The sequence below is a fragment of the Bombus affinis genome, chromosome 6 (genome assembly GCF_024516045.1).
Source record: "Bombus affinis isolate iyBomAffi1 chromosome 6, iyBomAffi1.2, whole genome shotgun sequence".
Classification (NCBI taxonomy): domain Eukaryota; kingdom Metazoa; phylum Arthropoda; class Insecta; order Hymenoptera; family Apidae; genus Bombus; species Bombus affinis.
The window spans coordinates 4506044-4519595 of NC_066349.1; the positions used below are offsets into that span (position 1 = coordinate 4506044).

The following is a 13552-nucleotide window of genomic DNA, read 5'->3' on the forward strand; positions in this document are numbered from 1 at the left end:
TAGCTACAGTACGTTTTGAGGCATCTGTGTCATATATCTGAGTTACTCGATCCATATAAAGTTTAAGACAAAAGATATTTAAAAAACGAAAATCCATTTTAGGAAAACCTATAAGGTTTTTGTAACACTATACGATTACTACAACTTTCACGTAGTGCCGTTTGGAGAGCGATTTCCACACCTGTATCTTCCCCTTGTTACCCGTCGCTATCCCGCCACCACGACTGCGAGTAGATTGTGCAGAAACTGTAGTTCACGTGCTTGTAGTTACGAAGTCACGAGTATAAAGTGCCATATTGCTATGATAAGAAAGATTATTCCGCACCCTAATACGAGACCCTTGAATCATTGTTTGATGTAAGCGGTCGATCAGTGCGTAACAGGAAAAATGGCGGTTAGTTTGCCTGTCAATCTGGCCGGCCACTGACAATAATGTAAGAAGTGGGTATTGCTCTACGCCCACATGCCTATTGAATGCCGATAAGAACATAGTGGATTTCTTGTTAAGCACCGCATGTGCCGCGCACAGTCACCATGAGTATTTTAAGAAAGAGGTAATTATATTACGAAATCTTAGTTGATTTGAAAAATTTTCAGTTATGTATACTTGTTCTTTCTTTAGATTATATGAATTCGATGATGCACTAAACGCTGAAGAAATAGATCTTATTAATCTCAAACGATTATGCTTCCATGGTATGTGTTTTATATATGTGTATATATATAAATATATCTTTTAATCTTCTTTGTGTGTCGCAGTGGATGTTGTAATAAATGGATAGATTAGAAAAGCTTACTAATTGATGGTTAATTATTTATAGGAATACCAGATGAAGGAGGTTTGAGACCTTTATGCTGGAAACTTTTATTAAATTATCTACCTTCAACAAGAGCTAGTTGGTCAGAAACGCTTATTCGTAAAAGAACGCTTTATAAAACATTTATTGGTACAGTTTGTTTCTCTTATTTGATTTACAGTTGAAGATCACATGGAAAAATATGATAAGTTAATACCAAACTCAGATGGAAAGATAGTTTTGATGTGAATTTAATTAACATCATATTGAATTTTATTGTTCTTCTATAAAAGATAAATATATATATATAATATATAAATAAAATGTAACTCATGATGTTTTTCACCTGTGGTTTTTGATCATAAAGGTATAAATAATGAAATTAATCAGTAATGAAATTGCATTGCAGAGGATCTCATTGTTACGCCAGGTGAAGCAAATAGTGATGGAGAAAGAGTAGATGTTACACTTCACGATCATCCATTAAATTTAAATCCTGATAGTAAGTGGCAAACCTACTTTAAGGATAATGAAGTTCTTCTACAAATAGACAAAGATGTTAGGTATGTTTTTGACCATATGCTGTAACAGTTTCTTATGTGTTAGAAATATAATGAATTATATTTATAGGAGATTATGTCCTGATATATCGTTCTTCCAACAAGGCACCGATTATCCACGTAAAGAGATTGTAAATGCTAATGGACAGAGACGTTTACATCATAGAGTGCAACATACAGTTTTAAGAAGTGCAAATGTAGAGAGAAAGGGACTGGGTATCACTAAGGTATTTCATATTTAATGATACTATAAATAAAAAATGGTATTAATGTTGATTCTTATGCTTTATTGCGGATGGAAAGCAGCAGGTAACACCGTTTAACTACTTCAATTTCATATCTTAAGTTAGTGTTGTGAAAAAACTTCATTTGTTTACCTATAGATAGCAGTATCTATTAGAAAAGCTACAGAAGATTATGCACCACTAGCGGAAGGTGGTGAAGCTCATTGGGAAGTTTTAGAAAGGATACTCTTTCTGTATGCCAAATTAAATCCAGGACAAGGATATGTACAGGGTATGAATGAAATTGTTGGACCTATATATCATGCATTTGCTTGTGATCCTGACCAAAACTGGAGAGGTAATCATGGAAAAACACACTTTTAAATTCTTTATATTTCACATTTACATATTTCTTATAGAACATGCAGAAGCAGATACATTTTTTTGCTTCACCAATCTGATGAGTGAGATCCGTGACTTCTTTATAAAATCACTGGATGAAGCTGAGTTTGGAATAAATTCGATGATGGGTAAGCTCACAACTCAAGTCAAAGTTAATGACCCTGAAGTTTGGATGCGTTTGCATCAACAAGAATTATGTCCTCAATACTATAGCTTTAGGTAAGCTAATAGAAATAATTTTCTTTTTTTAGAAATTATTATTTTTATAAATAAAAATTATCCTCTCTCTAGATGGCTAACACTTCTTCTTTCACAAGAATTTCCATTACCCGATGTCATGAGAATTTGGGATTCTCTTTTTGCTGACGAGAATAGATTCAGTTTTTTGATACATATTTGCTGTGCCATGATTTTGTAAGTATCTTTTGTTGTAATAAATTTTAGTTCTAAATATGAATATAATTTAAGCATGTGAAAATTTTCAGACTCTTGAGGGACCAATTACTTGCCGGAGACTTTGCTACAAATGTTAAACTTTTACAAGTAAGTTATATTTCCTTTATACCACATAGAAAATTAAAACTGAATGTACGTATATCTTTTGCACTTAAACGAAAAAATTATATTCAGTAAGATATCCTTTGAAATATTATTGAATTTAATGCTTATATTTATTCTGATTTTGTTTTAGAATTTTCCTTCGGTTGACATCCAAATAGTACTTTCTAAGGCAGCTGCATTGGCAGGCAAAAGTCTGAACTCATCGTAACGTGTAATTGTGCTGTTTCATAAAGAATTGAAAGTATAAACGAATCGTTTGGAATGGAGTGCTTAAACATCCTTCAAAGGTATATATTCCTAACGCTGTTGTTCCCTTTGTTTCTTCTTATTTCTCTCATTTTCTCATTTCTACAATGCAAATTATGATCTTACACATAGGCCTGAGCATCCTTACGCGAACAACTTATCAGAACTAAAAGAGTCGTTCTAAATGGTTCGCATAGATATATACATATATAGATATAACGTAAATACCGTATTACGTGTAAGAATCGTTGAAACGTAAAATGATTTTAAACAACGTTTTATACTCCCAAAATATAAAAATTTCTCCATTTGTATGTCTCTGGGAGGCCGGGATTGGTAGAATCTAAATTTGGCTCTCTGTTTCTTTATTAATCGAGATAAAGAGACTCATTTAACCCTTAACAAGAAATGAAGTGAGTTGTAAACTCAATGATTCTTATCGCATTTCTGCAGATATATTTAGTTATTTGTTATTGATAAGATTTATACTTAAGTATTTTTTCTTTATTTTTCTTCCTAGAAAATTGATTGCACTTTAGCATGTTTAAATTTATATAAATAAGTGAGTTTAAATATTTTATGTAAATTAAATATTAAAAGGATGTTACATTTAAAAATTTTATGTTACAGTATCGTCATTAATCTTATTGTTATTATTATTATTTTTCTTTTTTTTTTTTGATTGAATGATTCGATTAAGATATATACATATAAATAGCAATAAAAGAAAGGAGCAAGTTTACTTTTAAAAAGTAGACATTTTGAATAAAAAGTACTTTTGTTAAGGGTTAAGAAAAACATAAGAACTGTGCTGTGAATGAAAAATTCAGCCATATTAAAGATCTAATCTTTGTTATGTCCAAAAAAAAAAAAACGAAAGGAACAAATGTTTGGATATTCAGAAAAGCATTTATTAGTAAGTTGAGATTTCATAAAAATTTCTTAACGAAAAAGGTGCGAAAGGTAATCTAGTAGTTATTGAATAATTACAAGAGCGCAGAAAGAAAATAAAGATGTGCGAATGCGTCTGTAATACTGGCTGATTCGACATACATTTTGTAATCATTAAACACTAATATTATTATCGTTTGTACGCGCAATAATTACGTACTGTGTTTAAGTGAAATATTATATTTTGTAATCTTATTTTTGTAATGACCTGCGTCGTTTGTTCTGCGTTTATAAAATAAAAAAATGTTATATTTGCATAAATTGTTTTCTTTACAATTCTATATATATTCTATAACCCACCTTTTCTATCTGTTTATCTCACACTTTGAAGTTTTGCGATTTGTTTTATTTATTAACTTGCGAATGTTTTACCATTTAAGTATCACTTTCGACGTTATCGATTGAGTATAGAATAAGATTGCACCGCCAGCAATGGTTGAAGTAGGAACTCATGATAAGCAATAAATAAAATAAATTGAAACTAATGAAAAAATTAGTTAAGAACACATGAAATTTTAAGCGAAATTGTATGAAAAAATATCCGTGAAATAACTGTCGAAAATTCTGAAAATTGACATCAAATTCCAAAAATTATCGACACATTGTTACCACCTTCAAGATTGCATACTCTTTGTCTCTACAAATTTTTTCATTCGTGCGCTAAATTTTCTGCTCTTAAATTTTTCTTGGAAAATGAATTTTCAGGAATTTCAGAAGGTTTCGAATACTTTTTAATGCTGTTTTATCCTCTTAATATTCACCAATTTTATCAAAAATTTTCGTCATTTTTTATAACTTATTACTTAGACTAATGGAAGTTAAAAAGGATTTGAGGATTGTGGATGTTGGAGGGATTTTAAACAATTAAATGTTTCGTCAATTTGCAGTAACCGTACAATTGTACAATAAATTCATCATTTTCTGTACAATAATTTGTGTAATTATGTAATTCTGCAATGATTTGATCCTGCTGTTTGATCGATAGAGCCAAATCAACTCTTTTTTTTTTTAAATCTTTGTTTATTAATTCCAGGTTTTTTACATATTTTTTTTACATGATTTTTTTCCAGAATAAACGCTGAATTCTAATTGTAGGGTGGTACAGGCAAAAGTACCGATACGCGACGGTACGACGTAGCCATGCATTATTACATTTTTTTTTTTTTTTTTTTAAGATTATTATTGTGCCTTAAATTTAAGTCGCTGTTGCGCTGTGCTTATGTACGATATTTTAATTTATGTCCTGAAAGCCTGGACGCAAAAACAGGACAGTTCGCAGCCAAATCAACTCTTGTCATGCGAAAATGATCAAAAACTTGTATGCTCGTACGGTGCAGGGTTTTGCCGCTCATTTTCTTATCAGCGCTAAGAACCTGATCTCGGCCAACTTCGTACGGCGTCGTCAATATTCGGCGGCGTTCGAATGATGCTGATTGGTTCGTTATGTACAAAGATTCCACGAATTTGAAAAGATTCATTCAAACATATATTAATATTAATTTATTGTTACAGATAGCCGCTAATATTTGTTACTCTATGATAAACTATTAGGATGGCTGTGGTTTCACTTTATTAAAATAAATGCATACTTTGTATAGGAAATGAAGGATTTAATGAAAAAAGATTGTAAATACTATTATATAAGATTATAAGTAAGAATATAATAAGAAACTAAGACTAAAAATATTTTAATAAATTTAATGTCATGAAATAGAAAAAGATGAAGATGTAAGTAAAGCTAGACATGTAACAATCAAATTTCACGAATCTACAATGCAAATTTCAATTTCTATATTATTTAATACAATTTATATATAAACCAACAATTTTGAAATTTCCAATTTCTTTATCACGAGTAAAAATATTATTTTAATATCATGGTCCCTATACATATCTAAAATTTATAAATATCCACATGAATCGTAAAAATATTTCATCATATCTAAAAATAGATCAAACTTCATAGATGAAGGTTCAACAAAATTGAACCAACGATTCGAGACTTGTCTACCATCTTGAAATCCTCGTCTTCGATCTTTCACCACGTCCATAAGATTCTATTTGAAAGAACGGGTCCTGGTTTCGTTGGAGAGTGGTCGAACCGGTTGTTCCAAGGCATGCCTTCAACTTAGGACAACCTATCCTGGAAATTCCCGTGCCGTTGCATTCATACGAACGTTAAACAAGATAAAGAGGTGCCCCAATATCTGTGCCCTCATAGGCGGAGTCAAATGATCGAATCCCCAATGACCTCTAGTTCACAGTTCATGGATTTATTATCAAATTCGAAACATAAAACGCGGATATAAATTAACGTGGACAGTCTTATTACAAGCTCCGGATCAAATCTAACTTTATATTATACATACCTATGTAATAGAAATCGTACTATATATTATGTATATATTTATATATATATACAATGACGAGCAAAAGTGTAAACACACTCCGCTGATTTTATGTAAAAGGCGATACTACGACTAATTTGTCAAGTGATCGGTAAAGATTAGGTAACAGTAACTACAAGCTACGTCTGATTAACGAAATGTAATTTTGTAATGTAATTTTCATTGACATTAATAATATACTGAATATTTTATAATAATTGTGTTTCGAAACAATGTTTATAGTTTTGCACGTTTCGTCAGAAACGTTTATGATAGCATGTAAATGTCAGGGAAACGAAACTGTCAAGAAGCACTGATTGTCCACTACTTCGCAGTTAACTGTTCCACTCCATTGTTAGATTACTTTTCAGTTTGATATGCTTAATCCAAGATGAAGCCACTTAGTGAAGATAAAAAGAAAAGTATTATTTGTTTGTGTGATAAGGTTTGTCGTTGCGGCTAAATTGCAGAGAAATGTGGTGTCAGTCATACGATAGTTGCAAGAATAAGAAAAAAGTATGTTAGTGCAGCATTTTCTTCACAAAACGGTAGACCGCGACTTATTTCGGATAGAGCAGCACGTGAAATTGCACACTGTATTCGGTCGGATAGTTACAAAACACCAAAAATTGCTGGTCAGGAAATCGAAGTAAGTACTAGCGGATGGACCATTCGTCGCTCTTTAAAGAGAATTGGTTTAAGAGCGAAGAAAAAAGAAAGTAAACCAGCTCTGTCAAGCAAAAATATTAAATTACGAAAACAATTTGTTGACACCTACAGATTCGAATCCGACGGAAGGTCCTGGTTATTGGACTTCATCCGAGAATAATGATCAACCAGGTGATATAAAACAAACTATGAAGTTTGGAGGTGGCTCAATTATGTGTTGGGGTTGCTTTACTCACAGAGGTGTTGGTCCCTTAGTTCGAATCGAAGGTATAATGCGAAAAGAGCATTATTTGACCATTCTACAAAGTAATTTATCTTCTGTGACTAATTTTATTGGATGTAATGAAGGTGAAGTAATATTTCAACAAGACGGGAATCCAAAGCATACTGTAAAAATAGTTAAAACCTGGCTAGAAAATCAAAATTTTTCTCTGATGAAGTGGCCAGCACAAAGTCCAGATATGAATCCGATCGAAAATTTCTGGTCCATTTTGAAAAGAAGGCTGGCAAAATATAATAATCTACCTTCAGGTGTTCATGAATTATGGGAAAGAACACAACAGGAATGGTACAATATTGAACCACAAATAATTAAAAATTTAATTGACAGTATGCCTCGTAGATTAAAAGCATTAAAAAAAAATAGAGGAAAGTGAACGAAATACTAGGTTGAAACCTTAATTCGACTAGTATAACACTAGGTTTACGGGACCCGTCAATTTGACGGATTTCGAACTTTGAAATGAAATATCTCAAAAACCATAGCACCAATTTTAACCATTTTGCATCGTAAATTAATCATTACATCTAAAGAATTTATACACAAAATTATTTTTTCCTAGGCTTTCTAATTTTTGAAATCTGTATGTAGTATATCTATCTCTACGGGACCCGTCAAATTGACGGGTAAACGAAAATACGCATTTTTCTTTAAAAAATCGATTTATTCAAATTAAGTCTGAAAGGAACAATATTAGGCTTCACATTTAAATAAATTATTAATAAATAAAAAGTCTTTTTTTTTAAATTATCGCTAAAAAAATAACAATAACGTTAACGGTACAGGGTAATCATATCTATTGAGCACATTTTTTGCAAATATATTGAGTGTTCTCTGTGCATTTTCCGTATACGATCTTTTTGCAACATATACAATAATTATTACTTCTATTTTTTTTGCAATAACCCACTTGGCAAGTTTTTCGCACTTCTGACGTTAAAGGTGACAGTAATGGAGCGTCTGATCTTTGGCAAATGTTCTCCTTGTTTTCCCCAGTTAATTCCTCGGCTAAACAAAATATGAATTCCTTCCTGGATATTTTCGATCTGGTACACTCTTTATATAGTATCCACGCGTTTATCGTTGCCAAATCCAAAATATTGAAAAAGACTTGAAGGGGCCATCGGAAACTCCCTGCTTTCACACTATATTTGCGTGCCATTTGGTCAACGACGTCCACACCAAACTTCGTTTTATTGTAAAAAGCAATGGTTTCTGGAACACGTTTATAATTATCTTCTATTCGTACACCTGTATGTTTGGTGCTTAGAAGGAGGACTTTTACTTTAGGTTTACTTCTATACACAGTAAGTGTGCAGTTTTCTGATTTATATAAATCTGAGGGAAACAAAGTCATCTTGTCCTTTTTTTCCTTCGCTGATTTTGGCAGTTCCCTTTTATTCGATCGAATGGTCCCAACCAAAGTTGTTTTTTGTGCTAGCAATTTTTTAGCTAGCGGGATGCTTGTAAAGAAATTGTCTGTCGTTATATTTCTGCCTCGTTGTAAATATGGTTCGGCTAATTTTAGTGTTACAAACTCGCTCAACGGTATTGAGCATCGAGTTTCATCTTTCCCCATATAAGGGAAACCATTCAAAATATACTTTGTTTTGACGTCAACTGCTAACCAAAATTTAATGCCAAATTTATGGGGCTTATTCGGCATATATTGTGTAAATCTGCACCGGACTTTCGTTGGAAATAATTGCTCATCTATTGAAATATTTTCATATGGCTTATAACAAGCCTGGCTATTGCTTATAAACCTGTTCTATATTTCAGATATCAGTGCAAATTTGTCTGTTTGTAATCTTTCGGATCGTTGATTTTTTTTGTCAAAACGTATGAATCTCAGAATTTCTGTAAATTTATCTCTGTGCATTGTGTTTGCGAAGAAAGTGGGTCCCCATTTTTTCGACCATAGATAAGAAGCTTTCAATGATCTCGATTCATATGCACCCCGAGCATATAGAATTCCTAGAAAACTATGTAACTCAGCAACTGTGACTGTCCAGTCTTGATTCAAAACTCGGCGTGCTTTGGTTTCAGTGCAATCTTTTATGTGTTTCATTATGTTTTTGTCAATTATTAATTCGAAAGCACTAATTACACAATCCAACATGATATTTCTCTTAGCATAGCCAGTAGATCCTGCGATATCCTTGAATATCATACGAATGGGCGTCCTACCCCTAGATCCGCCTGCTTTCAATTTTATCCACTGTGTCCCGTCAACTGCAATTTCAACTTCATCCATTACATTTCGAGATGTGCTTGGAATGCTCGTCTTCTCATCCTCGGAGTCAGAACTAGAAAAAATACGCATTCTTTTCTTGTTACGATACAAGAAGCTTTCCTCTGCATTGTCCGAAGATTCCTCTATCTCTTCACTTTCAATGCATACAGAACTTTCGCTGTCGTCTTCGCTTTGGCCTAATTCATACTGATCTTCTTCGGAGGTATCCACAGAACAATCTTCGTTGATGTTGATAATTTTGTTCAATGTCTTATTATATCTCCTGGATTTACTCATGATTGCTAGAAAAGCTGGATTGGTGAAAATAAAAAAATACTGTGCCCAAATTCAATTACCCTATTGTAAATACTTACAATAAACGGAGACTGTCTACAATAATTTAAACTTCTGCACACTATCTTTGAGAAATGTTCTGACACTGTCACTGTAGAAATCATACTGAGAAACGTTTCTTGTTTTAGAGATTTCGTCGGCATAGACATAAGCGATTTCGTTGAAGACTAAAATAAACACTCGGGCCATGCAATCCGCTTTAGATTACATTGTCGAGATCGATATCAATCACGATTGAGAGATGCCGAATTGGAGGTATCTTAGTAAAGACTTTTCTTTCATTGTTATATTTATTATTGCAGGAATGACTTTACGAACGAAGCAAACATATAAGGTTTATTTCCGAAATCAGCTAAGCCGTCAATTTAACGGGTCTCGTAGAGATAGATATACTATATACAGATTTCAAAAATTAGAAAGCCAAGGAAAAAATAATTTTGTGCATAAATTCTGTAGATGAAATGATTAATTTACGATGCAAAATGGCTAAAATTAATGCTATGGTTTTTGAGATATTTCATTTCGAAGTTCGAAATCCGTCAAATTGGCGGGTCCCGTTAATGTTATTGTTATTTTTTTAGTGATAATTTAAAAAAAAGACGTTTTATTTATTAATAATTTATTTAAACGTGAAGCCTAATATTGTTCCTTTCAGACTTAATTTGAATAAATCGATTTTTTAATGAAAAATGCGTATTTTCGTTTATCCGTCAATTTGATGGGTCCCGTAGGATAATTAAAGTGCAAAACTGTAAACATGTTTTGAGATGTCCATTTTTGTAAAATGTTCTGTACATTATTAATGTCAATGATAATGAACTATTACATTTCGTTAATCAGATGCAGCTTGTAGTTACTGTTACCTAATCTTTACCGATCACTTGAAAAATTAGTCGTATTATCGCCTTTTACATAAAATCAGCGGAGTGTGTTTACACTTTTGCTCGTCACTGTATATAGGATACCTTAACCGAAATAATAATTTCGTACACGTTTTCTTAAGAGAGCATATGCACATGTTATTAGTTTCATACATAATCCATCTCATTTATCTAATAAACAACTCATTTATCTCATTTCTTTTATAAAAATATATCCTATCTTTCATCAAGCAACTCAGATACGTGTATTTTTACAGTTTTCAAATAATTTCTGTAACGTATTTCGCAAGAAACGTATTTATTGTTTAAATTAATTTATACGATGGAATAGATATTCAAGATGGCACGACACTTATTGTCTATTCATAATTATACTTTGCGCGCAGCAAGGTAATTCCTGTACCTATAATTTACTAGGTTCTCATCAACCGCTGTCAACCAGACCGTACTATTTGTACACCTGAAATTCATTTGACATTGTTGTCAAATCTATTCCTGGCCATCTATCTGGTACTCGCTAACGTTACCAAAAATGCAGTGGTTCTCTATGAAGAACAAGTTGAAAATATAAAATAGAATTTACTTGTCCGACGCTTCATTTTCGAGGAAATCGATTTGAAAAATTTGTCAAGCTGCAAACTGGACAAGAACTAGAATAAATCTACGTGCATGAGAAACACGGAAACGTAAAACGAAATTGTATTCTACATTTTCAGATAATCTTTTCATGTTGCATCGTCCCCTTGCCAATTGTATTATACGCGCAATTAGCTTCGTATCATGCCTTGTGTAGTAAACCTTATATCGAATTTTTCGCTTTATGTCACAATACGTATAATTCATGAGTGATTGCAGTAAATTAAAGCTATGGAGAAACTTCGATAATTCACGCAGTTTGATGCTGAACGAATTCATATAAGAAATTATCCGGTAGTCGCTCACTCTTTATTCCCGAAATGTGTACTTAGCTGCCTTGGTTTCAGCTTAATACCTTTTCAATGGACGAGCGACGCTGCCTGGGTTTCTTCCGAGTACGAAATGCAATTTTTTTTATCTAGGGTGAAGTTAGGATAATTTGCTCAGACAAATTCGGTCGTAAAATTTTCTGGACTTACTACACGTGCAGTGACAAAGGTCCCTCGAAGGTACGGCAGTTGCAACGTAATTACCATGCAATAAAATTAAAGCCCTTTAAATGCGGTTTGAAACCGTCGTGTACCTTTTGGTACACGAAGGAAAAGTGATGAACTAAACGTCCATTGGAAATAAACGTACCTTATCTTTTACCGTAGTCAGGTAGCTTTCACGAATTTCTTCTTTTTTTGGAAGGGACTTACCATTTTTTTTTCTCAATATTTTTTACTACGATCTTTTGTACCCTGCTGTCTGGTATTTTTTGTTTATTAATATTTTCGAAGTTACAGCGATGCGTTCGCACGAATATGTTTATTACACTACCAGACTGCGTGTTTTTATGTAAATTTACGTTGTTGCGAAAAAAATACACTTGACATTAAAAATTATAACTATACTCCACTTTGGATAATTTATACGTATATTGGCGCGTATCGTATGCATTTTTCAAGATAATTTAGATTTATTTGATTCATTCGATCGATGATTGGAATGATATGATTGATCAGTCTACTAGATAACGATTACATGAGCTATAAATTATATACAAAAAAAGGAATTTATATTGTACAATGTATTGTTTGCATACTTGACTTGATAATCACGTCCATAAATTATGTTAAGATTCTGTTAATTTCTTTGCTTGCCGATTAACCGATCGTAACATTTTATGATTATATCAAATATATAATAATCGTTTAGGGAATGGAAATTCGAACTTCGTGCTATCTATTATTCAACTATTTAGATTTCACACCTTCATCTGCATTAAACCTTTCTTATATAGTATTGTTTATAATAAAAGTTAGCGATATCTATTTGAAAGAAGTATATATACCGCATTGTATCGGTGGATAACGATATTATTAATAATTTACACAGGAATGACAAGTTAACTAACACAAATGAGAATGATACTTATTTCTTCGCTTTCCAAATGACGGTTTCAATTCGTACTACAACTCGTATCAGGACGATTTTTGTTTTTATCCTTTTAGATTTATCGCATTTTTTATAATAATTATCTATTTCGATTAAACGTGACGATTGCGCAGGTGTAATATTGTTGGGAGTATCATGTAATGGATTCTATGAGGACAAAGGGCTTTTAGGTACAAATTTTACATCGGAACAATACTTTATACAAAAACCACACAAGTTAAATATCATAAATGAAAATGATATTTATGACATTTACTCCTTCTCTCTCTAAATGACAGCATCAATTCATTCCAGAAGCTGTATACTTATGACTTTTTCTTTATCCTTTTAGGATTTCTATAATATTAATCTATCTCGAATAAACGCAATGATTACCTAGGTATAATATTCGCAGGAATACAATCATTTCATGGGCTCCATAAAGACAAAGTGCTGTTAGATACAAATTTTACACAGGAACATACTTTGTACAAGAACCACACAAACATACAGAAATACTTTGTACAAGAATCACACAAGTTAAGTATCATAAATGAGAATGATATTTATGGCATTTACTCCTTCTCTTTCTAAATGACAGTTTCAATTCATTCCAGAAGCTGTATACTTATGACTTTTTCTTTATCCTTTTAGGATTTCTATAATATTAATCTATCTCGAATAAACGCAATGATTACCTAGGTATAATATTCGCAGGAATACAATCATTTCATGGGCTCCATAAAGACAAAGTGCTGTTAGATACAAATTTTACACAGGAACATACTTTGTACAAGAACCACACAAACATACAGAAATACTTTGTACAAGAATCACACAAGTTAAGTATCATAAATGAGAATGATATTTATGGCATTTACTCCCTCTCTTTCTAAATGACAGTTTCAATTCATTCCAGAAGCTGTATACTTATGACTTTTTCTTTATC

General features: G+C 32.3%; 2 protein-coding genes across 3 annotated transcripts; one reads left to right on the forward strand and one right to left on the reverse strand.

Moving 5' to 3' along the window:
- Positions 1 to 107: 107 nt before the first annotated feature.
- LOC126917731 (TBC1 domain family member 13) lies at positions 108 to 4002 on the forward strand. Of its 2 annotated transcripts, XR_007711048.1 has the most exons (11): positions 108 to 554; positions 623 to 696; positions 822 to 947; positions 1207 to 1360; positions 1428 to 1584; positions 1741 to 1939; positions 2001 to 2202; positions 2275 to 2397; positions 2469 to 2526; positions 2675 to 2831; positions 2923 to 4002. XR_007711048.1 is itself a non-coding variant. In XM_050724953.1 (10 exons), the coding sequence occupies exons 1-10, from the start codon at positions 535 to 537 to the stop codon at positions 2750 to 2752; spliced, it is 1191 nt and encodes a 396-aa protein (XP_050580910.1). In that variant the 5' UTR covers positions 108 to 534; the 3' UTR covers positions 2753 to 4002. The 2 variants fall into 2 exon arrangements, 1 of the variants encoding a protein (XP_050580910.1); XM_050724953.1 differs by having other exon boundaries at positions 2675 to 4002.
- Positions 4003 to 8848: 4846 nt separating this feature from the next.
- Positions 8849 to 9610, reverse strand: LOC126917489 (uncharacterized). The gene has a single exon (XM_050724395.1). The coding sequence runs from the start codon at positions 9608 to 9610 to the stop codon at positions 8849 to 8851; it is 762 nt and encodes a 253-aa protein (XP_050580352.1).
- Positions 9611 to 13552: the final 3942 nt, after the last annotated feature.

Excerpts from the sequence above, each read along its gene's own strand:
- LOC126917489 (XM_050724395.1), bottom strand. The coding sequence starts at position 9,610 with ATGAGTAAATCCAGGAGATATAATAAGACATTGAACAAAATTATCAAC.
- LOC126917731 (XM_050724953.1), top strand. The coding sequence starts at position 535 with ATGAGTATTTTAAGAAAGAG. Across the intron at positions 555-622 it reads ATGAGTATTTTAAGAAAGAG|ATTATATGAATTCGATGATG; the intron begins GTAATTATATTA and ends TTCTTTCTTTAG. Across the intron at positions 2,203-2,274 it reads CCTCAATACTATAGCTTTAG|ATGGCTAACACTTCTTCTTT; the intron begins GTAAGCTAATAG and ends TCCTCTCTCTAG.